Consider the following 23,087-nt stretch of genomic DNA (forward strand, 5'->3'; position numbering starts at 1 on the left):
GCGGAACATGCGCCGGCTCCCGCGCGCAAAGTCGGCGTAGAGCGCGAGGACATGGGTCGCGTTGAGGGCGAGCAGCCGCGCGTCCTCGGGGCCGTTGACGCGAAAGTTCCGCGCGTCGCGGCAGGTCCGGGCCGCGTCGCCCGGACCGAAGCGCGCGACGTCGCGGGAGGCCCAGGTCGTCGTGCTCACGAGGGCGAGGGTGATGCCGAGCTCCTTCAGGCAGGTCGCGTGCCGCGGCGGGAACTGCTCGTTGCGCGCGGCGACGCCGTCGTAGGCGACATTGTTTAGGGTGAATGGTGCGGCGAGGCCCGTGACGGCGGCGTTGAATTGGCCCGGCAGGAACGTCGTGACGATGGCGCTGTTGGTCGCTGTGAGGAGCAATGTTGTAATGACGCAGCGGTGGCGCATCATCATGCCGCCAAAAAAGGGGGCTGCCGCGGGCCTACATTCGACTCTGCCTCGCGTCAATAAACCGACGCTGAGCTCATTGACCCAGGATGAATTTGCGTGAGAGGCTGTGGCTCGTCGTCGAAGACGACTTCGTCCGCGGCACACACCGCCGCCGCCCATAGACCACTTGCTCGAGAGGCTGTGGTAGACGCTTTCGTCCGCGCGCCGCCCACCGCGCACCCCAAAACCCGATGGCCTCCTTCGCCGGCCCGTCGGCGACGACCTTGATGAAGGTGCGGTCGAGCCGGGGCGCCGTCATCCGGTCGGACAGCGCCCTGGACTCGGCCGTCGTCGCGTCCCTCAAGAAGGGCGACCGCGTCGAGGTCGACGCGTCGGTCGCCCCCGTGGAGGTCGAGGGCCTCGCGCGCGTGCGCGTGTGCTCGCCGGCGGCCGGCTGGACGAGCGCGAACCTGCTCAAGGCCTGCAAGGACGAGGGCCGCCGCGGGCGCGACGCCGCGCCGAAGGACGGCGCCGCGGCGCCGCGCGGCGCGTCGCCGCCGCCCGGCGAGCGCGGCGGGTCGCCGCCGCCGCCCGAGCGGCCCGACGACCCCGAGCAGGAGCCCGGCCTCGAGGCCGAGGAGGAGGGCGTCGACGAGGGCGACGACCGCGACGCGCCCGAGGAGGGCGACGGCGACGCCACCAAGGCCGCGGCCGAGAAGGACAAGCGGCGCAAGGCGCGGCGCGCGCGCCACGAGCGCGAGAAGATCCAGGCGCGGCTCAAGGCGGCGACGGTGCCCGAGGACGGCGACGGCGACGACGTCGCCGAGTGGGAGCCGCCGGAGCACCTCGGCGAACTGAGCGCCTGGTGCGAGGGCGCCGAGTTCGTGAGCCCGCTGTCCGCGCGGCCCTACAAGCCGCCGGACTGGGTGCCGCCGCCCAAAAAACGGGACACGCGCGACTACGACCTGTCGAAGCCCGGCGCGTCCATGCCCGTCGACGTCTACGAGGAGCGCATGTTCGAGGCCAGCGGCGGCCTCGAGGGCTACGCGCTGCGGGCGATGAACGAGATGGACCACTACGACGAGCTCGAGCGGCGGACGCACGCCGAGGCCATGCGCGACGTCGAGCGGGGGAGCCTGGCCGAGGGCATGCGCGAGCTGAAGCTCCGCCTCGACCACGACGAGGACGAGTGGTCCAAGCTCCTGGAGCTGAACATGCCGCCGAAGCCCGAGCCGGAGGTCGCGCCGACGATCGCGCCCATGTTCGACGACTCCGGCAGCGGCGACTTCGCCGGGGGCGACGCCAAGACCCGGGCGACGAAGCGGTCGCCGCGGCTGCCGTCCGCGGCGCAGGCGGGCGAACGCGTCGTGGGCAATTTTACGCTGAGCAACGGCGCGTCCGGCCGCGGCGCGCCGCTCGTGTCCTGCGTCTGCCCGACGACGGCGAGCCGCCACCACCTCCACGGCGCGCTCTACAAGTGCTTCAAGTGGCAGACCTACCCGAACCTGGAGCTGGTCATCTACGACACGTCGCCCGTGCCGTCGCCCGTGTTTACGTCCAAAAAGGTTGCGCGGGATTCCCGCGTGCGCTACGTCCACAAGTACGAGAAGCCGCCGCTCAAGTGGGACGGCCTGGGCAAGCCGCCGAAGGAAGCGTCGGAGAACCGCGACCCCATGCGCGTGGGCGTCAAGCGGAACTGGCTCGCGAACGCGGCCATGGGGCAAATCGTCGCGCACTTCGACGACGACGACCTGTACGCGCCGACCTACGTCGAGCGCATGGTCAAGGCGTTGGATTCGAAGAAGGCGGACCTCGTCAAGCTCTCCGCGTTCTACTACTACGACGTCCTCGACGACCCGGACTGGCTCTACCGCTACGACGCCGACGACGACATGGAGGCGGGCCGCCACCTCCGGCGCTGGTCCTACGGCTTCTCCTTTGTGTACCGCAGCGAGCTCGCGGACAGCGTCGGCTTCCACGACGACGGCTGGTGCGGCGAGGACTACGACCTGGCCACGCGCGCCGCGCGGCTCGGCTACCGGTGCGCGTGCGTCCGCGACGACGCGGACCACGCGTGCGCGCTCCACATGCGCCACCGCTCCAACGCCATCGCCACGCCCATCTTCCGGAGCGACGGCGAGTACGGCGTCCGCATGCGCGGGCGCGTCGTCCAGGCGCTCCAGCTCCGCTGCACGGAGGACCGCGTGCCCTCGAAGCTCATCTCGCGCGTCTTCAAGTGCACCGTGCTCGACGCCATGCTCGACGACGACGAGGAGTGAGGCGCGCGCTTTTTTAGGAAGGGCCGGCGAGTGAGTCCCTTTTTTTTTTAGTAAGGCCGGCGGCCGGCGAGGGGGTTCGCCGCGTGGTCGTCCTCGTCGCGGACGGATAGGACCTGGACGTCGACGTCGTCGAGGCGGCGGCCGCGCTGCTGCGCGATGAGCTGACGGACGTTGTGGAGCCAGGCGTCCCGCAGCGGGCCGTCGCCGTCGCCGGGGAGCGAGTCCGTGAGCACGTCCATGTCGCCGGCCTCGCCGCCGGCGGTCCAGCGGACGCGGACCGCGAGGCGCCGCGTGAGGGCGAGGTCGACGCCCTCGAGCTGCTCGCCCGTGAGCTTTTCGATCGCCGCGTGGGCCTCGACGACGCGCTCGAACTCGTCGTAGGCGATGCCCGGCCGCGTCGGGTGCTCCCACTCGGCCCAGAGGAGCTCGGAAGCGCGCTGCGCGCGGTCGAAGGCCGCGAAGATCCTGTCGCTGCGGCCGTCGGCGCCGGGCTTGAGGTACTGCGCGCGGGCCCAGCGCGCGACGAGGCTCGCCTTCGTCGCGACGACCTTGCGCTGCGCGCGGACGACGTGGTGCAGGTCCGCGGCCGCGCTCGCCTGCCGCCGCTTCAGCGCCGCGGCCTCGCGCTCCGCGGCCGCGCGCTCCGCCCTCAGGTCGCCGAGCGCGTCGAGGCCGCTGTCCGGGTCCGGGCCGTCGGCCGCGCAGTCGTGGTTCGACCGGTGCCGCTCGCAGAGCGCCAACCCGCAGGCCTCGCACCAGACCATGGACAGCATGTACTTGCACGCGAGCGCGGAGTACGCCTCGAGCCGCTCCGTGGCCTTGCGGTCGCAGACGCCGCAGCGGAGCTTGAGGAACCGCGGGAAGGCCGCCGGCGTGAGCAGGCCCTCGAGCTCGCGCCGCGAGTGCCGCGCGCCCTTGCCGCTCTTGGGGGCCGACGGCGCCGGCGCCGCCCGGCGGAACGTCTGCGGCGCCGCGGGCCGCCACTTCGTCGGCGCGCGCCGCGGCGCCGCGGCGCCGCGCGCGGCCGGCGCGACGACCTTGCGCGAGAGCCAGCCGGCCTTGGGGCTCGTGATGCGCAGCCGCTCGCCGCCGCACATCTCCCAGCCCTGCTCCGCGACGACGACGCGCTCGCCGTAGGCGATCTCGCCCACGAGCGCCGAGCTCAGCTCCACGCCATCCCGCACGAGCGCGCCCCGCTTGCCGACGACCATGAACACCTCGCGCATCTCCCGCGTCGCCCGCGCGGGCGCGTCCGCCGCGGGCCTCGGCGCCGCGGGCCTCGCCGCGGGCGCGGGCGCCGCCGGGGCCGCGGGCGCCGCCGGGGGCGGGACCCAGTCCGCCCGCGCACCCCCGCGCGCGCGCCGCCGGCCCGTCCGCATGGCCTCGAGCTTCGCCGCCGTCGTCGCCGAGAGGCCAGCGAAAGCGGCCCGCGGCGGCGGCGCCGCCGGCGCCGGCGCCGGAGCAGGCGGCGCGGCCGCCGGCGCCGGAGCAGGCGCGGCCGCCGACGGTGCTAGAGCAGGCGTGGCCGCCGGCGGCGCCGGAGGAGGCGCGGCCGGCGGCGCCGGAGCAGGCGCGGCCGACGGCGCTTCCGCGGGAGGAGGCGCGGCCACCGTAGACGGCGCGGCCGACGGAGCCACTTCTTTGGGAGCCGGCGCGACCGGTGCCGGCGCCGCGGCGGGCGGCGCCTCCACGACCGGCGGTCGCCGTCGTCCCGTGCGCATCGCCTCGAGCCGCTCCGCCGTCGTCATCGCGGCCGGCGCCTCTGCTCGCGCGGCCGCCGGCGCGGCGGGCGGCGCCTCCGTGGGAGTTGGCACCGGAGGCGCCTCCACCGGAGCTGGCGCGATCGCCGGCGGCGCTTCGAGCGGAGGCCGCGCGGTCGGAGCCGGCGCGATCGGCGCCTCGAGCGCAGCTGGGACCGAGGTGGCCGCGTCGGGCATCACAGGCGCCTCCGCCGCCTCCGCATCGCGCCGCTTCCGCGCTTTCACGAAGTCCTTGAAGGAGCCTGCGGGCATGATCTCCCACGGGGCTCGTTCCCACTTCAGACCACTTCCGGCGCTTCCATATGCTCTCCTACGTCAACAAACTCCAGATTGCCGTTCAAGTACGGGCTGCCTCGCCCGATCTCATTCGGGTGGCGGGGCGGCGTCACACATCGTCCCGCGCGCGCCGCCATGGCGTCCTGCCCGAAGATGCAGACGCTCATGGCGCTGGCCGTGGAGCTGAGCCACAAGCTCGAGCGGAGGCCCAAGGAGATCTACGCCCGCGGCGTGCCCGGCGTGCACGTCGACGTCTTCTCCAGCGGCGCCGCCGTCGAGGCCTTGCAGACCTGCGCGGGCCTCGCCAAGGAGACGCGCGAGGAGGCGCGGCGCGTCTGGGAGCAGCTCGTCGCCGCGTCCTTCGTCAAGCACGTGTCCAGCTCGCGGCGGAAGCGCAACTCGCTGGACCAGGGCATGGGCCGCGAGCGGAAGGACAAGGTCGGCGCGCACACGCTCTACCGCTTCGACGACCGCGCCTTCGCGCCCTACACGCTCCACGTCGCCGTGCTCGCCGTGCGGGGCCTGCCGCCGGGCCACACGGCGTCGTCCATGGTCGCCGTCGGGGGGCAGAACTCGGACTTCACCGCGCTCCACGACGACGCGCGCCGCGGGGCGGCACGAGAGAGCGACATGCCCAACTTCAAAGGCTCCGATCTCGGCCATGTTCCACTCGTTTCGGCTGATTTTTGGACGAGCGATCATCTCTCGGAACGGTCTCGACGCGTGGATGTATGTTTTGTAATGCGCGCGCGCGGAACACTCACGTTGAAGCGACGTTGCATCACTCTCGTGCCGCCCAGGCGCACCGCGGGTCCGCGGCGATCCACGCGACGGACTGGTACCAGTCCGTGAACACGGAGTTCGAGGCCTACGGCTACGACCCGGAGTGGCCCGACGCGCCGACGGCGGCGCGCGTGGGCTTCGAGTGGTCCCTCGTGGGCGGCCGCCTGTGTGGAAATCAACGACTGGTTTGGGGGGTCCCCACCAAACTTCAGAACTCTCTATCTCAATCAAATCGAAGTCGATTCGGCTGATTTTTGGACGGATCGATTGCTCTCGTCGAGTTCTCGAAGCGCGGCAGAAAGCTTCGCGTCGAAACATTCGAATACGCGCACATTGAAGTCGGGTTGAATATTTGATTTCCACGCAGGCGGCCGCGCGGGCGCGAACCGCGCGACGGCGGCCGTCGACCTCAGGCTGCCCTCGACGATGCACCTGCAGTCCAAGGCGGCGGCGGACCAGCCCACGAAGACGCCTCACGCCCACGACGCCGACGGCAACCTCATCTGCGACCTGCTCTCCGACAAGGCCGCGTACCGCTTCGAGCACGACTCGTACGAGCACTGCGTCGCCAAGCACGCGCGCTGGGCCAGGGCGACGGCCGACGACGACTCCGAGGAGGTGTTGACCGGCGCGCCCATCGAAGTGTTGGTGGCGGCCTACGTGACGCGGCGGCGCAACGACGGCTCGAAGGAGAACGCGCGCGATTCGGAGAAGCAGAACTCGGTGTGGAAATCGACCGCGGGTTTGGGACGTCCCGACCAAACTTTGAAATTATCGAGCTCGGTCAATTCGAAGTCGATTCGGCTGATTTTTGGACGAATCGATTGCTCTCGTCGAGTCCTCGAAGCACCGCTAAAGAGTCTGGTCCAGACCGTTCGATTACGCGCACATTGAAGTCGGGTTGAAGATTTGATGTCCACGCAGGCAGAACTGGCGCGTCTACGCGCGCGTCCACAAGTGCGAGGGCTCGAAGAGCGGCGTGCCCATCCTCGTCAAGTCCCAGGTCGTGCTCGAGTTCGGCTCGAAGATCGCCGCGACGGAGCGGCTCACGGTCGCGCGCCAGAAGGACTTTTCCTCCGACGGCTGCGACTTCGGCGGCCAGCGGCTCCGGAACGTCGGCCTCGTCGCGCGGCGCAACGCGCAGGTCAAGTTCACGCTCTACGAGCGCCTCAAGACGGACCTGACGAAGACGCGGACCCTGGGCAACGTGTCCGTGCCGCTGAGCGACGTGCCCGTGCTCGAGCCCCACAAGGGCCGCGGCGTCCTGGCGAAGCACCGCGAGCCGAGCCCCCAGCGCTACGACCTCACGTACCGGCGCATCATCGACGGCTCCGAGATCAAGAACGGCACGGTCTATCTGAGCGTCTGGATGTCGCCGCTCCTGTCCGTGTCGGACTTCGCGCGCTACTTCGCGAAGGCGCTCCGCTGGGGCTTCTGGGCCGCGTTCGTCGGACTCACGGCCGGCCTCGCCTACGCGTTCCGGGGCGGTCTGTTCGAGGCCTGCCTCTTCGTGTCGCCCCTGCCCATCCTGCTCCTGCTCATGGAGGCGCCCCAGTGGCTCGGCGCGTTCCTGACGGGGCAGGACAAGAGAGCGAAATTCCCAACTTCAAAGGCTCCGATCTCGGTCGTTTTCCACTCGTTTCGGCTGACTTTTGGACGAGCGATCATCTCTCGGACCGGTCTCGAAGCGTGGGTGCTGTTTTCGAAACGCGCGCGCGCGGAACACGCACGTTGAAGCGACGTTGAATCTCTCTTGTCCTGCCCAGGTTCCTGACGTGGGTGCTGGGTCTCGCGGTGCCGGGGCTCAACTTGGGCTTCGGCGCGCTCCGGTTGACGTGCTGGTTCTCGGACACGAAGCCGTCGGCGGCGTCGTCGCCCCAGGACGCCGCGGCGCTGGCCGCGGGCGCGAGCCGGCGCCTGTGTTTGCGGGTCGAGGTCGACGACTTCTCCATCGGGAACCCCGGACGGCCGGGCACGCACGCGCACGAGCACTTCGTCTTCGCGGCCAAGGTCGTCCTCGCCATCTCGTTGGACGCGCGCCTCTTCCACGGCGCCGTCGACCTCGCGAAGAACGCGCTGCAGTCGGCCTGGGACTACAAGCGGGACCTCGCGGAGGCGAAGCGGAAGAAAACGGCGCCGCTCCCGAAGCCGCCGCGCGTCGTCATGTGGAGCCCCTTCCCCGCGGTCCACGCGGAGCAGCGCAACGACGAGGACTTCGAGCCGACGCGCATCGGGTCCCTGCGCTTCGACGAGATCCGCGTCGACGACGTCAACGTCGCGTTCAACCAGTCGACGGCGAACGAGTTCAACATCAACCACTTCGTGCGCGGCCTCGCGGCGGGCAAGGTGGGCCAGGCGCTGCCGCCGGGCGCCAAAGCGCCCAACGCGCTGACGGTCACGGTCGTCGGCGCGCGCGGCGTCCACGAGAAGATCGCGCCGCAGATCGAGGTCCACTGCCGCGACTTCAGATGGGAGACGTCCGCGCGGCCCGCGGCGCGGTCCGGCGCGCACGTCTGGAACGAGTCCTGCACGCTGCCCGCGGGGGACCCCTCGGCCGTATTGCACGTGGGCCTCAAGACCACGGGCCTCGCCGCGTCGAGCCACATTTTGGGGCAGTGGATCGTGACGCTCAGGGCAGCACAAGAGAGCGACATTCCCAACTTCAAAGGCTCCTATCTCGGCCGTTTTCCACTCGTTTCGGCTGATTTTTGGACGAGCGATCATCTTTCGGAACGGCCTCGAAGCGTGGATGTGTGTTCCGGAACGCGCGCGCGCGGAACACGCACGTTGAAGCGACGTTGCATCACTCTCGTGCTGCCCAGGTGACGCTGAAGATGCTCGTCGTCGCGCCGACGAACGTCTTCGGCGAGAACCTGAGCCACGCCTACGAGGGCGGCTCGGCCTTTGTGTTGGAGGGCGACATGCACCTGCGCAACGCCGAGTGGCTCGTCATGGACCGGAGCCAGGCCGTCCGGCTCAGGCTGCGCTACTTCCACGACCCGGCGCTGCCGAGCTACGAGGACCAGATCAACGCGAAGCCCAGGCCGGCGCTCGAGCAGCTCCAGGCCAACTCGCTGGAGACGACCTGGAAGATGGGGTCGCTGACCTACCTGCGCTACATGCTCCAGGACTTCCCGCTGCTCTTCGACGTCCGGTCCTTCGAGGTCACGCGCATCAACTTCTACCTCAAGGACCTCTTCTCGAGCGTCGGCCGCGCGGCGGCGTCGACGTCCATGATCGAGAAGGCGAAGATGGAGCGGAGCTCGTCGGGCCAGATCAAGAACCACGTCTGGGTCGAGAAGCTGGACCTGCGGACGTCGCTCCAGGCGCCGGCGAGCGCGCCCGAGGGTCTGGACCTCTTCTCCCTGGCCAAGACCTTCGTCTTCTGCGCCGTGCGGCCCGTGCTCCGCGAGGTCAACGTCGGCGCGGCGCTGGGCCACATCGCCTCGGGCTTCTTCGCGGGGTCGAACCCCGCGGGCGCGGGCACGTCCGCGGCGGCGGCCGCGCGGGGCCTCGTCGACGCGGCGCGCGGCGCGGGCGGCACCATGGTCCACACGTCGACGCTCGCCAAGGACGCCGTGCTCCGCGCCGTGCACCACAACGCGGACAAGTACGTCGACGAGCGCGACAACGCGCTCATGCTCGAGACGGCGCTCGCCGAGGGCTACCTCGACAAGGCCGTGGAGCGCCTCTCGGGCTGCCGCCTCGGCAGGCGGCCCTGGGTCCTCGAGTGGTGCGTCCTCAAGCAGCACGACGGCCACCTCACGCTCTTCTACACGAAGAAGAACGACTCGGGCTTCCACGGCGCGACGAAGAAGGCGCGGCTCTCGGAGGTCCGCTACGACGCCTCGGAGGGCCAGTTCTGCGTCCTCGTGACCAAGCTCGGCAAGAGGAAGAAGATCCTGCACTTCCGCGCGTCCAAGTTCCGCGGCGCGGCGACGGACAAGGTCCTCGCCGTCGGCGAGTGGTGGAAGCGCCTCAACCCCGAGGGCGGCCTCGGCGACGGCGACTGGGTCGCCATCGACCCGGCGGCGAAGCGCTTCTCCACCGGGCCCGTCGTCAACAGCGCCGACCCCGTCGCCTAGAGGCGCCGCTCCGCTACTTCGCTCCGCCGCCTTTTACTGAGGTGTGGGATACTGCAATTAGACCAAGTCAGGGGACGTGCGTACTGTGTTGCCCGGCGCGAGGCCAAGGTCGTCGGCGACGACCGGGCGAGCCCGACGCGGTCCCCGCTCGTCAAGGGCCGCCCCGTCCGGGACTCGTGAGGGAGCGGCGCTAGTTAACTCGGGGGAGGGTAGACTTTGCAATTAGCCGCGTCGCAGGGAGGAATCGAAGGGAGAGAGAACAGCGAAGGGAGGCGTAGGAAGGAGTCGCGGGAGGACACGACTAGGGCGGAGGCGTACGCGAGCACGGCGACGAAGAGGGCACGACGACGAAGAGAGCGCGACGACGTAGGGCGGCTACTGCTCGTAGGCGACGCCGAAGGTCCCGCCGGTGCCGCGGGCCGCGCGGGCGTAGGACTTTGCAAGGTTCAATATGAGTCGTGCTTTGATAAGGTAATGTTCGTTTCTGCTGAAATGTCTGCCATCGCCATGGGGGGGGGGTCAAGTTACAGCCAGCTGGATAGGTTTCAGTCGTGGGAAAGTGCAATATTTGGGGGAAGCGCAATCTAATGTATGATTGAGCCAACTCACGTGCAAATGTTGATCCGTAGTGATCTAACGTAAACCCAATTGCCGCGGTGATGTCCGTGTGGCGCCGTCGTGCTATTTTCTGCATTTCGTCCATATCAAGAGTCTCAAGCAAGAACCGCCAAGCTTGACTATATTCGCCATAAAATTTATCGGGGCAGAGATCATTCGCTGGCATGTAAATAATCATCGATCGCGAATATGATTTTTGGGAAGCAATCACTTCCTCTACGGCAGACTCGAGCGTGTTTAAAAAGTCTTTCACGGACGTGAGATTATGGACAAGGAAGTTCGCTGGACCATTCTTCATTTTGATATCTGTTTCTCGCGCATACGGCAGGTACAAGTAATGAAGAGTCATTTCATTGAAAAAAACGATGCTCGTCGTTGCGTTTTTCTTGTCGTAATTCGTGTTGTCGCACTGCTTAGTTATCTCTCTGCTAAGACGATTGACCGTCGAATCGCCCTGAAAAGTCAGTTTCACTGACGGTTCTCTATGCACATATTTGCAATATTCTAAAAATGACAAGTATTGGCAATGGCACAGCGCGGAGTCATGTTGGGCTTCCGTTGTTGCTAATCGATTGATGAAATACACTGCGCACCGGCATTTATGATGCGAGACATCACCAACTCGCGCACGTGAATCTCTGGCACATTCGCTGATACAGCTTCATTGAACAGAAATTTGCCGATTGCATTCGTACTCGACTCACCTTCACGGAAACGATTTCCGCAGTAATCGAACAATGAGCCGGTTGTTGCCGAAGATCCCCAAGAGCAGCGCACGGTGTGGTACTCCAAGTCCTCGACGACGTCCTCGGGCGGAGCCGCGCTGACCTGGTTCTGCGGAGCAGCTTCGGAGGCCGCCTTGCCCTCGCCCGGCTTGAGCGCGCGGCGCCGCGCGGCCGGTTGGAGGAGGTCCTCAAAGACCGGGTCGCCCTTCCCGGCGTCGAACTTCTCGATCGGTGACTTGGCCGTAACGGACTCCGTGGCCGCGGCGACGATCAGGGGGAAGACGATGAGCGCAGGGGAGATCCTCATGGTTGAACTCGCGATGCCTGCGGGCGGCTGCGGGGTCGGGAACGCGTTCCGCGGCGACGATCGACGGACGCGCGCGTGTGTCGGCGATGGTCTCCGCGCCAGGCGAGGCGTGCCGCGCGCGACCTCGTCGTCGAGCGGAAAGACCGGTCGGGCGTCGGACGGCGTCGGACCGGCTGCGCGGCACGCGCCGCCGGCCGCCCAGGCCGGCGGTGGCCGGGGTCTGCCCGTCCCCCCGACGGGGGGCGCGGGCGGGGTACGGCGCGCCGCGAGGCCATATGAGCGCACGGCGGAGCCGTTTGATTCGCTCGTCGCCCGGGCGCAAGGTCAGCCCTGGCCGAACCGTCGAGCGAGGGAGAAGGTGTTGGTCACCATGTCGGGACGCGGGGCGGCACTATAAGGATGAAGCGGGCGGGGCGGCTCGCGTCTTCGAGGCGCACGGCAAATTTGCGGCACTGGCGATCTACTGGCGCCTGCGCCAGGACGCCCTGAGGACGCCGCGTCCACTCCAGTGGACTGGCGCCTCCGGCGCGGGTGAGACCCCTCTGAGCCTCCCGTCCCGGGGCCGCTGTACGGAGCCTCCCGGGCCCCCTACGTTTAGAGACGCGTCAAGGCAAATTTACTCCGCCTTCTCCAGATCTTCTCAAGTGAAATTTCCTCCAGCCGGCGGTGCGGACCTCTCGGTGCCACCCGACCTCCCGTCGATCTGCCTGTCTGTCCGTATTTGACATTTCTCTCTTCGAATTGCTTCATTGAACGATATGTTTAGTCGGCGACGCGCGTCATGGCCAGGTCGTAGTCGCTCACGGAGACGGCCTTCTTCCGCGACTCGAAGTAGAGCGGGTCGTTCGGGTTGAGGTAGTCGACGAGCCGCAGGCGCCCCGTGACCGTGCCGTCCCCCTGCCGGAGCTCGAAGAGCGTCTCCGAGTCCGTCGTGATCGGCGGCGCGGCGTTCTGGTTCGTCAGGGCGAAGATGCTCCGCGACGCCTCGGAGCCGCGCCAGACGCCGTCGCCGCCGGTCTCCGCCGTCCGGGCCAGGGAGAAGATCTTCTGGGCCGCGGGGCCGCGGTAGCGCGTCACCGTCGTCGTCAGCGGGTCGTCCTCGGAGCCGCCGAGGACCGCGTTGCCCCGGCGGTTGTTGCCGCCCGTCTCCGCGTACTCGACGGACGCGACGACTCTGCGCCCCGCGAAGGCGTCGAGGCGGCTCCGCGTGTTGAAGAGCCGGTCCTCGACGACGCCGAACTTCGTGGCGACGAAGCGCAGCTGGAGCGGCTGCGCCTTGCCGACCCTCGACCGCTGCTCGTCGAGCGACCGCTTCGCGATGGCGAGGTCCGCGCGCGGCCCGCCGACGAATTTCAGACCCAGCGGCGCCTCGACGCGCGTGAGCGTCTGCGACACGTTCCAGGTCCCGCGCATCCAGGGCGGGAAGTACAGGTTCGCGACGCCGCTGAGCTCGTTGCGCCCCCGGTCCGGCTCGGGCCGCGCCAGATCGAGCGACTCGAAGCGGCCCGCGAGCGGCGCCGCGGCCGCCGCGGGCGGCGCGGCCGCCGCGGACGCGAGGATGCCGAGCGCGGCGCGCCGCGTCGCGAGGAGGCAGGCCCCGTTGACGCGCTTGAAGCCCTCGTTGCAGTTGTCCGCGGACGCGGCGGCGAGGTCGAGGTCGCCGAGCTTCGCGTCGCGCTTGCGCAGTTTCAGGATCGCGACGCCGGCGACTTTCGACGGCGCGACGAGCGTCTCCGTGGCAAAGTACTCGCCGAGCTTGGCGATGGTCGCGTCGTCGTCGGCGACGCGCCGCTTGTGCGCCAGCAGCACCGTCGAGTCCGGCCCCGCGTGCGCGACGAGCGCGTTCGCGAGCGCGATCGCGTTGTTCGGGTTGTACGTCAGGTCCGCGCCCAGGACGACGTCGAAGGGCGCGCCCAGCGCCTTCGCGCTGTCGCGCGTCGCCTCCTCCCACTTCAACGGCGGCGGCGTCTCGAGCTTCAGGTCGTTCGCTCGCAGCACGGCCTCGAGGTGCGCGACGGCGCCGGCGTCGCCGTCGGTCGCGACGACGCGCGCCGCGCCGCCGAGGCTCGCGACCATGGAGCACAGGCCGCAGCCCGCGCCGAGCTCGAGCACGCGGCGCCCGCGGCAGAGCTCGGGCCGCGCCGCGAGGTACGCCGACAGCACCTCGGAGCACTCCCAGACACCCGCGCCGGTGGACCGCGACCGGCTGCCGGCGAAGTCCTGGTCGACCGTGAGCGTGCGCCCGAGCCGCTCGAACTTGCGCCGCCGCTCGAAGATGCAGTCGTCCTCGGAGCACGCCAGCGTGAGCGACGGCAGCGTGGTCAGCGTCGTGTCGAGGACCGAGCGCCGCGCGAGCTGCATGGCAGCGGTTGGGTCGCAGGCGACGAGGAGGACGGCGGTGCGGAGGATCGCTGCGCGTCGCATGGCGCACGGCTCGTTTTCGCTGCGTGCAAAGCCCATCGTCACAGGGTTCAAGCACTTTCAGCGCTTGCTTCAACCTGGCTTGCTTGACCTTCATCATCGCGCCAGCCCGCTATCTCAGCCCGCTTGGACGAGATGGAGACGATGGACTCTCGTGAACGCTCGTTCCTCGACAGGATACAGAGGTTGCACGCTTCCGGCGGCGATCTTAATGCGCCTGTTCTTGTAGACGTGCTTCACTCGTACCAGGAGCGCCTTACGCCCCTAAGTCATGTAGTACGCCAAGGCTGGTGTTCCGCCTTAGACTGGCTCACGCATCGCGCCGACGTCAACGGTCGCGACGGTGATTGGACACCACTGTGCATCGCCGCCTCATACGACCGACGCGATGCGGCGGTCCTCCTGCTCGACGCGGGCGCGCGAGTCGGCGATCGATCTGGCCGGACCGGGCGGACCGCGCTGCACTTTGCTGCCATGTTAGCAAAAACCAAAATGTGCAAGCTCCTCTCGAGTCGCGGCGCGTCGCTCGGCGCGCTCGATAACGACGGCAACACCCCCGAGGCCCTCGCGCGACGGCACAGCCACACGGCCATAGCCGACTTCCTCGCCGAGATCCGCGCCGCGGGCGGGTGGGCGAAATATGTCGCCGCGCCGCGCGCGGAGCTACTCGCGCTCCGCCACGAGCTCCCCTCGCTCCGTGAGCGCGGCCGCGCGTCCCCGTCGACCGTGCGCGCGCACGAGCGCCTCTTCCTGAACACGACCCTGCCCGACGACGTGTTCTGCCACATCCTCGCGTACTGGCGGACCGCGCGCGACTGCTCGAGGTAGTGACTAAGCGCACCACCCCTCGTGACTCGGATCTCATCGGTCCGATCGACAGAGACCGACAGCAACTTTACCGCGCTGAGCCGCGCCTACTCGATGATGGCGTTCTCGCCGCCGTCGAAGCCGCCGAGGCGCGTCGGCGGGTAGACGAACTTGGCCGGGTCGCCGGGGTTCGACTGGAGGGACTTGTAGTAGCCGCCGTCGAAGCCGCGGTAGTAGAGCGCGAGGCTGTCGCCCTCGCGCAGCAGCGACAGCTCCGACGTCGGGAAGAAGGGGCCGTAGGACCAGTAGGCGTCGGAGGTCGTCGGCTCGACGGAGCAGTCGACGCCCTTCTCGTCGCAGAGCGCGACGCCGCACTTCGTCTGGTTCGCGCAGGGAGGGTAGTTGCAGATGCACGCCGGCGGGCGGAGCGCGCTCCAGCTGTCCGGGTCCGCCGGGTCCTCGAGGTGGGTCTCGAAGATGTCGAGGTCGCTCATCTGGCGCACGAAGACCGTCGCCGTGCCGTTGGCGTCGACGTTGACGACGGGCGAGTTGTCGAAGCCGCCGCACGCGGGCGCCGTCGAGCACGCGATCTTGGACAAGTCCGGCGTGAGGCACTTCCAGGCGCTCCAGTCCGCGGACGCGTTCGGCGCGGTTTGGTGCTTGTGGTAGAGCTTCGTGTCCCGGCCCAGCACAATCACGTGCGTGCCGTAGTGGGCGCTCCAGAACGTGGCGATGATGTGGGCGTTCTCCTGGATGGGGTTGGGCACCGTCAGGTTGCTCGTGGCGGCGGCGGTGATGTTGCACGTCCCCGACGGCATGATCGTGTCCTTGTAGGCCGACAAAACACTTGCCTCATAGAGCAGCGCGCCCAGGAGAGCGGCCAATGGGCTGGCCATGCTTTCTCGTGGCTTTGGTTTCTCGCCTGCGAGCGCAGCGCGAGCAGTTCAACGTCTGTTCACAAAGCTCATTCGTTCAGCACACGAGCAGCATGAGGGGAGAAGCAGGGAGAGCCTCTCTTTGGCATTTGCCGGCGCGCGCGCGGCCGGCTGTCCATGGTCACGGGCTACGGATCGCGGCAGACGTGCCTCTGGTGTGCTCGGAAACGTGCTCCGTGACCATGGACACCCTGACCGTCATCCGGAATCGCTGCGCGAAGTTCGAGCATTTCGGCATGCTCTGCGAGCCGAAAAGCAGCCCATTTTGGGCTCTGGGCAGCGTGCTGGCTGGATCGGAGGCTCGGGGTACATGTCTGATACCCTCGGACTGCTCAGTTGCTGACTTGGCTCGAACGACGTGCGACACCGCGCGCGCGGGCGTGCGGGCGCGCGCGACGCGGTTTCAGCGCGAACACGTCAGATCGACTTCCTCGGGTCCGCGGGGCCAACCCTTGTGGCAGGGCGCTCTCGGGTCGACAGCGGACGATCCCTGCTGCTGCGCGGGGCTGCCCGGGCCGCTCACGGGCCGGGGGAGGGGCGTCGCGTCCGTCAAATCGGTCGCCCGAAGCCGCTTGTGTTCTCAGCGAGTCGCAATCCAAACGCTGCCGCTCCTTCGCGGATGGCAGCCCCGATGTGTGCGCTATGCGCAGTCCCAGCGATCTTGCACGCGGGGGGGCGCGCGCGGTGGTAGGCGCGCTCGACTAAATTTAATGCATCCATGCCGTCGATCTCTGAAATCAGCGGAACCAAATACATAGAGCGAGCCGATGAGCGGAACCAAACACATACAGCGAGCCGAGAGTAAACCAAAGCTCAACCGATCGCCGCGGTGTGGCTTTCCCCTCCTTCGTTCAGCTTTTATGTCGCGCCGCGCCGTCGCCGCAGCGCTCGCGCTCGCAATCGCACATGCGTCGGACCCGCTCAGCTACCACGGCGGCTCCGTGCTCGCCATGGCCGGCAAGAAAAGCGTCGCGCTGGTGCTCGACAAGCGCCTGGGCCAGGGCAACGCGCTCGTCGGCGACGAGGCCTGCCGCGTGCTCGAGTGCGGCCCGCGGGCCGTGCTCGCGCTCCGCGGGCTCCAGGGCGACGTGCAGACGCTGCTCGAGGACGTCGACGCGAAGCTGCGGCTCCGGCGCCTCGAGGAGGGCCCGAGCGCGGCGTCGGAGCCGAAGGCCGTGTCGGCGCTCGTGTCCGTCATGCTCTACGGCGGGCGCCTCTCCGGCGGCGCGCCGGGCTACGCCGTCGAGCCCGTGATCTGCGGCCTCGGCGCCGACGGCGCGCCGTACCTCTGCGCCCAGGACGGCCTGGGCGCGCGCATGGTCTCCGACACGTTCGTCGTCGCGGGCACGGCGGCCTCCTCGCTCTACGGCGCCTGCGAGGCCACCTTCGAGGCCGACCTCGAGGGCGACGCGCTCCTGGACGCCGCGCTCGCCGCCATGGCCGCGGGCCTCGACCGGGACTGCCTCTCGGGCCGCGAGGTCGTCGTCCACGTCATCACGCGCGACGGGACGACGTCCATGGAGCGCACGCTCGAGCCGAGTATACCATGATCTTACGGGTTGGACATTCGGGGGAGGGGGCGGGCGACCCTCGCCCTAGGAGTACCTGACGCCCTGGTCCATGCCCTCGGGCGCGACGCGGCCGAGGTTCTTCTTCGCGAAGGGGTTCTTCTTCGCGGGCACGGGCGGCGGCGGCGCGGCCTTCTTCGGCGGCTTCGGCGGCGGCGCCGCGGGCGCGGCGTCGCGCGGCGAGTCCGGCACGGACGCGGCGCGGAGCCGCGCGACCTCCTCCTTGAGCTTGAAGACCTCGTCGGACCGCGCCGCGAGGGACGCCGTCGCGCGCTCGAGCGCCGCGTGGCAGCCCTCGAGCTCCATGTCGCGCTGCTTGAGCTCGGCTTCGAGGCCCTCGGCCGCGCGCGCGGCGGCCGCGCGCGCGACGGCCGCGGCGGCCGCGGCCGCGCCGAGCCGCTCCTCGAGCGCCGCGCAGCGCGCCGCGTCGCCGAGCTCGGCCATCTCCTCGTGGAGCGCCGCCCCCTGGCGCCGCCGGTAGTCCGCGACGTCCGGCGGCGTCTTCAGGAGCCACGCGTCGCCGTCCAGGAACGGCAGGTCCCGCGAGAAGAGCGCGCGGCGCCGGTCCGCGGCGTCCGGCGCCGCGAGCGCGTCCGCGTAGGGCGCCGCGAAGGCGTCGAGCGCATGGAGCGTCGCCAGGGCGAGCGTGACCTCGCCGAGCGCCAGGTCCGCGCCCGCGAGGTCCGGCGCGAACGTCGGCCCGCCGGCGCGCGCGGGCACGAGCCGCGCGGTCTCGTAGCCGCGCTCCGGCTCCGGCGTCTCGCCCTCGGCGTCGACGGGCGGCACGGGCTCGAGGCCCACGCTCTCGTCGTCGTCGTCGGCGCCGTCCGGGAGGGGGTTTTCGGGCGGCGGCGCGGCCGTCACCTTCGCGTGCGCCTCGGGCGTCGCGGGGTAGACGGCCATGACGTTGGCGACGACCGTCGCCGCGCGGTCGCCGCCGTCGAGGTCCGCGGCCACGCGGCAGAGCCGCAAAGGTAATGTGTCTCCGCGCGTCGCCAGGAGCGCGAGCACGACGGCGACGACGTAGGGGTCCTCGGCGAGGATCGTCGCGGCCACGGCGTCGCGCGCGGCCATGGCGCCCGCGCCCCATTTGAGCTCCTCGGGCGTCTTCGACGGCTTGGCGACGAGCGCGCAGCGGCCGCCGTCCACCCGTAGAAAGGGCTCGTCCGCGAAGGGCAGCGGGAAGTCCGCGCCGCTCAGACCGAGCTGCGCGGGGTGCGCCGCGGCGTTGACCTCGTCGACCAAACCCTGGAGCGCGCCGTAGAGGATGGGCCGCGCGGCGCCGCAGCGCGCGCGCACGTGGAAGGCCCGGGCGCCCTCGCCGTCGGCCGCGTCGAAGGGGCAGGCCGTCGCGGCGACGGCCGCCGCGTCCCACCAGCTCGGCGCGTCCGCGGGATGGGGCTGCTCCGCGCGGTGGTGCGCCGCCGTGCCGTCGCGGGCGGCGTCGACGGCGCGCCGCAGAGCGTACCAGCGCTGGACGAGCGCCTCGTAGCGGCCCGCGCGCGCGGCGCCGCGCGCGCGCGCGAGCCTCTCGAGCTCGGCCTCGGCGGCGGCCGCCGCGCCGTCGAGGGCGCGGTCCACGTCCTCGAGGGCCGGCGACCCGCCGGCGACGGCCGTCGCCTTCGTGTAGGCGCCCGCGGCGCCGCGGAGGCGCGCGACGATGGTCGCGCGCGCGTCCTCGTTGTCGAGCGGCTCCCGGAGCGGCGACGCCTCGTCGCCGAGCGCCGCGCCGACGGCGCCGCGGTGCGCGCGGTCGCGCTGCAGCAGCGCGTGGCGCTGGACCTTGCGGTACCAGAGCTTGGCCGCGGACCGCGTCGTCCGCGCGGTCGACAGCGACGAGTCCGCGGTCTCCGGGCGCTTGTGCTCCTGCGCGAGGCCGCGCACGTCCAACAGGTCGTCGAGCTCGCGCTCGTCGAGGGCGAAGAGCGCCGCGGCGTCGACGCCGCCGGGGTAGTCGTCCGTGGCCTCGAGGACGCGCGCGACGAGGCCGTCCGTCGTCTTCGCGCCGTGCCAACTCAGCGCCGCGAACCACCTGGCCACGGAGTCGGCGCCCTCGAGGTCCCAGGCGTCCAGGGGCTCCGTGGCGCCGGCGCCCAGCAGCTCGTCGGCGATCCGGCGCCGGCGCTTCTCCTGCTGCTCGCCGCCGTCGGACGGAAAGTCCGCGGGCGGCGCGTCGTCGCCGAAAACGCTGTTCTCCGCGGCCGTCGCCGCCGTCGCCAGGCGCAGGGGCGTGAAGCCCGGCGGCAGCTTCAGCGAGCTCGGGTCGTCGACGGCGGACCGCATGGGCTTGCCCGGCGACGCGTCGAAGGGCGGCGGCCGCGCCTCCTCTACCGAAACCGTCGCGCGGTTCGGGTCCGCGCCGTGGGCCAGGAAGAGCCGCACGAGGCCCGGCCGCCCGAAGTAGACCGCCGCGTGCAAGCCGCAGGTGCCCCGCACGTCCGCGCCGTCGACGTCGGCGCCGTGGACGAGCAGGAGCTCCGCGAGCTCCTGCTGCGCGGCGACGGCCGCGCCGTCGAGGCACGCGCAGAGCACGAGGGGCGGGCAGCCGAGCGCGTCGGACGCGTTCGCGTCCGCGCCCGCATCCAACAGCCGCGCCGACAGCCGGACGGCGCCGGAGCGCACGCAGGCCGACAGCGGCGTGTCCGAGCCGTTTTTCGGGAGCTGGTTGACGTCCGCGGCGCCGCCCAGCAACACGGCCACCAGCGCCTCGCGCGCGGGCGCCGTCGACGCGATGGCCGCCAAGAGCGGTGTTTCTCCGGCATCATCGACGACGCCGGCGTCGGCCGAGGCCTCGAGGAGCCGCGCGACGACGTCCGTCGAGCCCCGGCGCACCGCGGCGTGGAGCGGCGTCGCGCCCGTCTGCCGCTTCCGGACGTCGACGCTGGCGCTGTTGCGCACGAGGACGTCGACGGCGTCGACGTTGCCCGTCGACGCGGCGAGGAAGAGGGGCACGGTGCCCGCCTCGTTCGCGCGGTCGACGTCCGCGCCGTGCTCTAAAAGCATGGTCATGGGCCCGACGTGGCCCTCCTGGACCGCCAGCGCCAGACTCGTGAGGCCCTGGCGGTCCGTCTTGTCCACCTCGGCGCCGTTGCGCAGCAGCAGGGACACGACGCTCGGCTGGTTCACGGCGACGGCCATCATGAGCGGGAACCAGTCGTGGTCCACCTCGTTGACGTCGGCGCCCTGGTCGATGGCGCGCTGGAGCGCCGTCGTCTCGCCCCGCTGCGCCATGAGGTTCAAAGCGTTGGCGTGGATCGCCACCATGGTGCTACTCTGGGCGCCTACACGAAGACTTTCAGCGCGCCATTGCTTAGTTGTAAAAACGGTAGCCGACCGTGCCTTCGGCAGCATCTTTGGGCTGCCGCGTTGAACCCTGTGCAAACCCTGTGTTTTACCCTCCTCCACGTTTGCGCATAGCCACTAGGACTTTGGACGTGGGCAGCCTCCAGGTGGGGCGCGGCGCGTCGCGGGCACCATGGCGGAGAACGATGGCGTGCCGGACATGACGGCGCTCGAGAACCTTGGAGAAGAAGCTATGTTACGAAATTTGGAAGTGAGATTGATCAAACAGAGCGCGCCCTACACGCTCGTTTCGACGGTCCTCGTCGCGGTCCCCCCCAGCGCGCGCCCTCCGGGGCGCGGCCCGCGTCCCCCGCGACGCCTTACCCCGGTCCGCCCCCTACCAACCCCCCGGCGCCGCAGGTGAACCCGCTCAAGCCCATCGCGCCGCCGGCGTTCGAGAAGTTCGTCGACGCGCCCTGGGATCCGAACCTGCCGCACCCCTACATGCTCGCGGAGCTCGCGTACCAGCGCCTCGCGGGCGGCCGCGCGCCGGACCAGTCGATCGTCGTGTCCGGCGAGTCCGGCGCGGGCAAGACGGAGACGTCCAAGATCGTCGTCCACTACCTCACGCGGCGCGGCAGCGGCGGCAGGGAGCCCGCGGGGGCGGCGGACCTCGCGAGCCGCATCATCGCCGTGTCGCCCGTGCTCGAGGCCTTCGGCAACGCGAGCACGCACCGGAACCACAACAGCAGCCGCTTCGGCCGCTTCGTCAAGCTGCTGATGACGCCGCGGGGCGACGGCGAGGCGGCGGACCTCGTGCTGAGCGGCGGCGAGCTCGAGACTTATCTGTTGGAGAAGTCGCGCGTCGTCCGCCAGGGCCACGGCGAGCGGAACTTCCACGCGTTCCACATGCTCCTCGAGAGCCGTCCCGGGGGCCGCCTCGCGCCCACGGCGGGGCTGCTCAAGGGCGACGACCACCGGCACCGCTGCATGCCGCCGGCGAACGCCCGGCGGTCCGAGACGTCCGGCGACGACAAGTCCGTGCCCGTCTTCCCGGACGTCGCGCGGGCCTTGACGGCCGTGGGCCTGGACAAGGCGAGCGCCGAGGACGCCTGGGCCGTGCTCGGGGCCATCGTGGCGCTGGCCGACGGCGACGTCGGCGCGACGGAGGACGCCGCGTCCAAGGAGAAGGTCGCGGCCGTCGACGCGTCGGCGCAGTCGGCCGTCGGCCGCGCGGCCCAGTTGCTGGGCGTCGGCGCGGCCCAGGTCGGCGACATGCTCGAGAAGCGCACCGTGCAGACGCGGGAGGAGGCCCTCACCGTGCGCCGGTCGCCCGAGGACGCCATGACCGCGCGCGACGCCGCGTGCCGCTGGCTCTACGGCGCGCTGTTCGACGCTCTAGTGGCGCAGTGCAACACCGCGCTCCACGACGAGGGCTCGGGCGTGACGCGGGGGAACCGCTTCGTCGGCATCCTCGACATCTTCGGCTTCGAGACCCTGGAGGTCAACGGCCTCGAGACGCTGCTGATCAACTACGCGAACGAATCGCTGCAGCAGCTCTTCTGCGACGCGGTCTTCGCCGCGGAGCTGGACCTCTACGAGGCCGAGGGCATCTTCTCCGAGGAGGACAAGCAGAAATTGGCGCCGCCGGACTCGCGGGCGACGCTCGAGTTCCTCGCGGGCAAGGGGCCGCCGCCGGGGCTGCTGCGGCTCCTGGACGCGCAGTGCGCGACGGGCGGCACGACGTCCGCCGCGGGCGCCGAGGGCGGCGACGCCCGCGACGGCACGTTCCTGAACGAGGTGTCGCGCGTGCACAAGGGCAACGCGGCCCTGGGCGCCACGCGGGCCCAGGACCGGCGCTTCATGTTCCACGTCGTCCACTACGCGGGCGCGGCGGGCTACACGGTGATCCGCGGCGACGGCGGCGACGGCTGGGTCGTGACGAACCTCGACGCCATCCCCGAGGGCGTCACCCAGGCCTGCGCCGGGTCGTCCATCGCGCTGGTGGCCAAGCTCGCGGCGACGGCGGCCGTCGAGGACCCGAACGCGAACAAGCGGCGGTCGATGTCCAAGCCCAAGACGGTCTGCGCGCGCTTCACGGCGTCCATGGCCGCGCTGACGGCGACGCTGCGGGCGACGGACTGCGGCTTCTGCCGCTGCATCAAGCCCACGCCGCGCATGGTGCGCGACGTCTTCGACGGCGCGTACGTCGCGGAGCAGCTGCGCGCGCTGGGCCTCGTCGCGGCGACGGAGGTGCTCCGCGTGGGCCTGCCGCACCGCGTCGAGTACGCGTCGTTGCTGGACACGCTCCCGGCGACGGCCAAGGCCGCCTTGGCCGGCGAGTCCCACGAGATCGTCGTGAGCTGCACGCTCTCCGCGTTCGACGTCCCCGCGGACGACTACCGCCTCGGCAAGACGCGCGTCTTCTTCCCCGCGTCGGCCCTGCGGCGCATCAACGACGTGCTGGCGTTTGATCCGGCGTCGGACCCGGCGCGCGCGGCCCAGATCGAGCAGCGCTTGAAGGACGCGAAGGCCGCGGCGAAGCTCGCGCGCGAGGCCGCCGCGGAGGCCGTCGCGGCCGTCGCGGCCGCCGACGCGGCCCTCGCCGACGCCAAGGCGTGCGTCGACGCCATCCCGAGCGACCTCGCGTCGTCCGACGTCGGCGCCGACGCGTCCAAGGCCCTCGCGGCGGCCACGGCCGCGCGCGGCGCCGCGTCGCGCGCGGCGGCGTCCGCGGCGGCCGCGCGCGACGCCGCGGACGGCCAGCCCAACGCGCCGCCGGCGAAGGACGCCGCGGACCTCGCCGCCGCCGCCGCGGGCGACGCCGAGGTCGCCGCGACGGACGCGGACA

The 23,087-nt window shown here is 70.5% G+C and overlaps 7 protein-coding genes across 7 annotated transcripts; 4 read left to right on the forward strand and 3 right to left on the reverse strand.

Annotated features, from left to right (window-relative positions):
- Positions 1-508: 508 nt before the first annotated feature.
- AURANDRAFT_70866 (hypothetical protein) lies at positions 509-9,573 on the forward strand (the record flags this gene model as incomplete). Its single annotated transcript, XM_009035457.1, has 7 exons — positions 509-2,665; positions 4,759-5,257; positions 5,506-5,656; positions 5,856-6,213; positions 6,413-7,054; positions 7,255-8,110; positions 8,311-9,573. 7 exons carry the CDS (start codon positions 642-644, stop codon positions 9,571-9,573), a joined length of 5,793 nt encoding a protein of 1,930 aa, XP_009033705.1.
- A 2,412-nt stretch (positions 9,574-11,985) lies between these two features.
- Positions 11,986-13,647, reverse strand: AURANDRAFT_61723 (hypothetical protein; the record flags this gene model as incomplete). The annotated part of the gene is made up of 1 exon (XM_009035726.1): positions 11,986-13,647. The coding sequence occupies one exon, from the start codon at positions 13,645-13,647 to the stop codon at positions 11,986-11,988; it is 1,662 nt and encodes a 553-aa protein (XP_009033974.1).
- A 911-nt stretch (positions 13,648-14,558) lies between these two features.
- AURANDRAFT_61724 (hypothetical protein) lies at positions 14,559-15,347 on the reverse strand (the record flags this gene model as incomplete). The annotated part of the gene is made up of 1 exon (XM_009035725.1): positions 14,559-15,347. The coding sequence occupies one exon, from the start codon at positions 15,345-15,347 to the stop codon at positions 14,559-14,561; it is 789 nt and encodes a 262-aa protein (XP_009033973.1).
- Positions 15,348-16,231: 884 nt separating this feature from the next.
- AURANDRAFT_52492 (hypothetical protein) lies at positions 16,232-16,946 on the forward strand (the record flags this gene model as incomplete). Its single annotated transcript, XM_009035458.1, has 1 exon — positions 16,232-16,946. One exon carries the CDS (start codon positions 16,247-16,249, stop codon positions 16,934-16,936), a length of 690 nt encoding a protein of 229 aa, XP_009033706.1.
- A 35-nt stretch (positions 16,947-16,981) lies between these two features.
- AURANDRAFT_61725 (hypothetical protein) lies at positions 16,982-20,218 on the reverse strand (the record flags this gene model as incomplete). Its single annotated transcript, XM_009035724.1, has 2 exons — positions 16,982-19,444; positions 20,033-20,218. 2 exons carry the CDS (start codon positions 20,216-20,218, stop codon positions 16,982-16,984), a joined length of 2,649 nt encoding a protein of 882 aa, XP_009033972.1.
- A 510-nt stretch (positions 20,219-20,728) lies between these two features.
- On the forward strand, positions 20,729-21,154 carry AURANDRAFT_21516 (hypothetical protein; the record flags this gene model as incomplete). The annotated part of the gene is made up of 1 exon (XM_009035459.1): positions 20,729-21,154. A coding segment is annotated over one exon (426 nt), but the record flags the coding sequence as incomplete, so codon positions are not given.
- Positions 21,155-21,226: 72 nt separating this feature from the next.
- On the forward strand, positions 21,227-21,844 carry AURANDRAFT_21597 (hypothetical protein; the record flags this gene model as incomplete). Its single annotated transcript, XM_009035460.1, has 1 exon — positions 21,227-21,844. A coding segment is annotated over one exon (618 nt), but the record flags the coding sequence as incomplete, so codon positions are not given.
- Between the last annotated feature and the right edge of the window lie 1,243 nt (positions 21,845-23,087).

Source organism: Aureococcus anophagefferens (genome assembly GCF_000186865.1).
Source record: "Aureococcus anophagefferens unplaced genomic scaffold AURANscaffold_3, whole genome shotgun sequence".
Classification (NCBI taxonomy): domain Eukaryota; class Pelagophyceae; order Pelagomonadales; family Pelagomonadaceae; genus Aureococcus; species Aureococcus anophagefferens.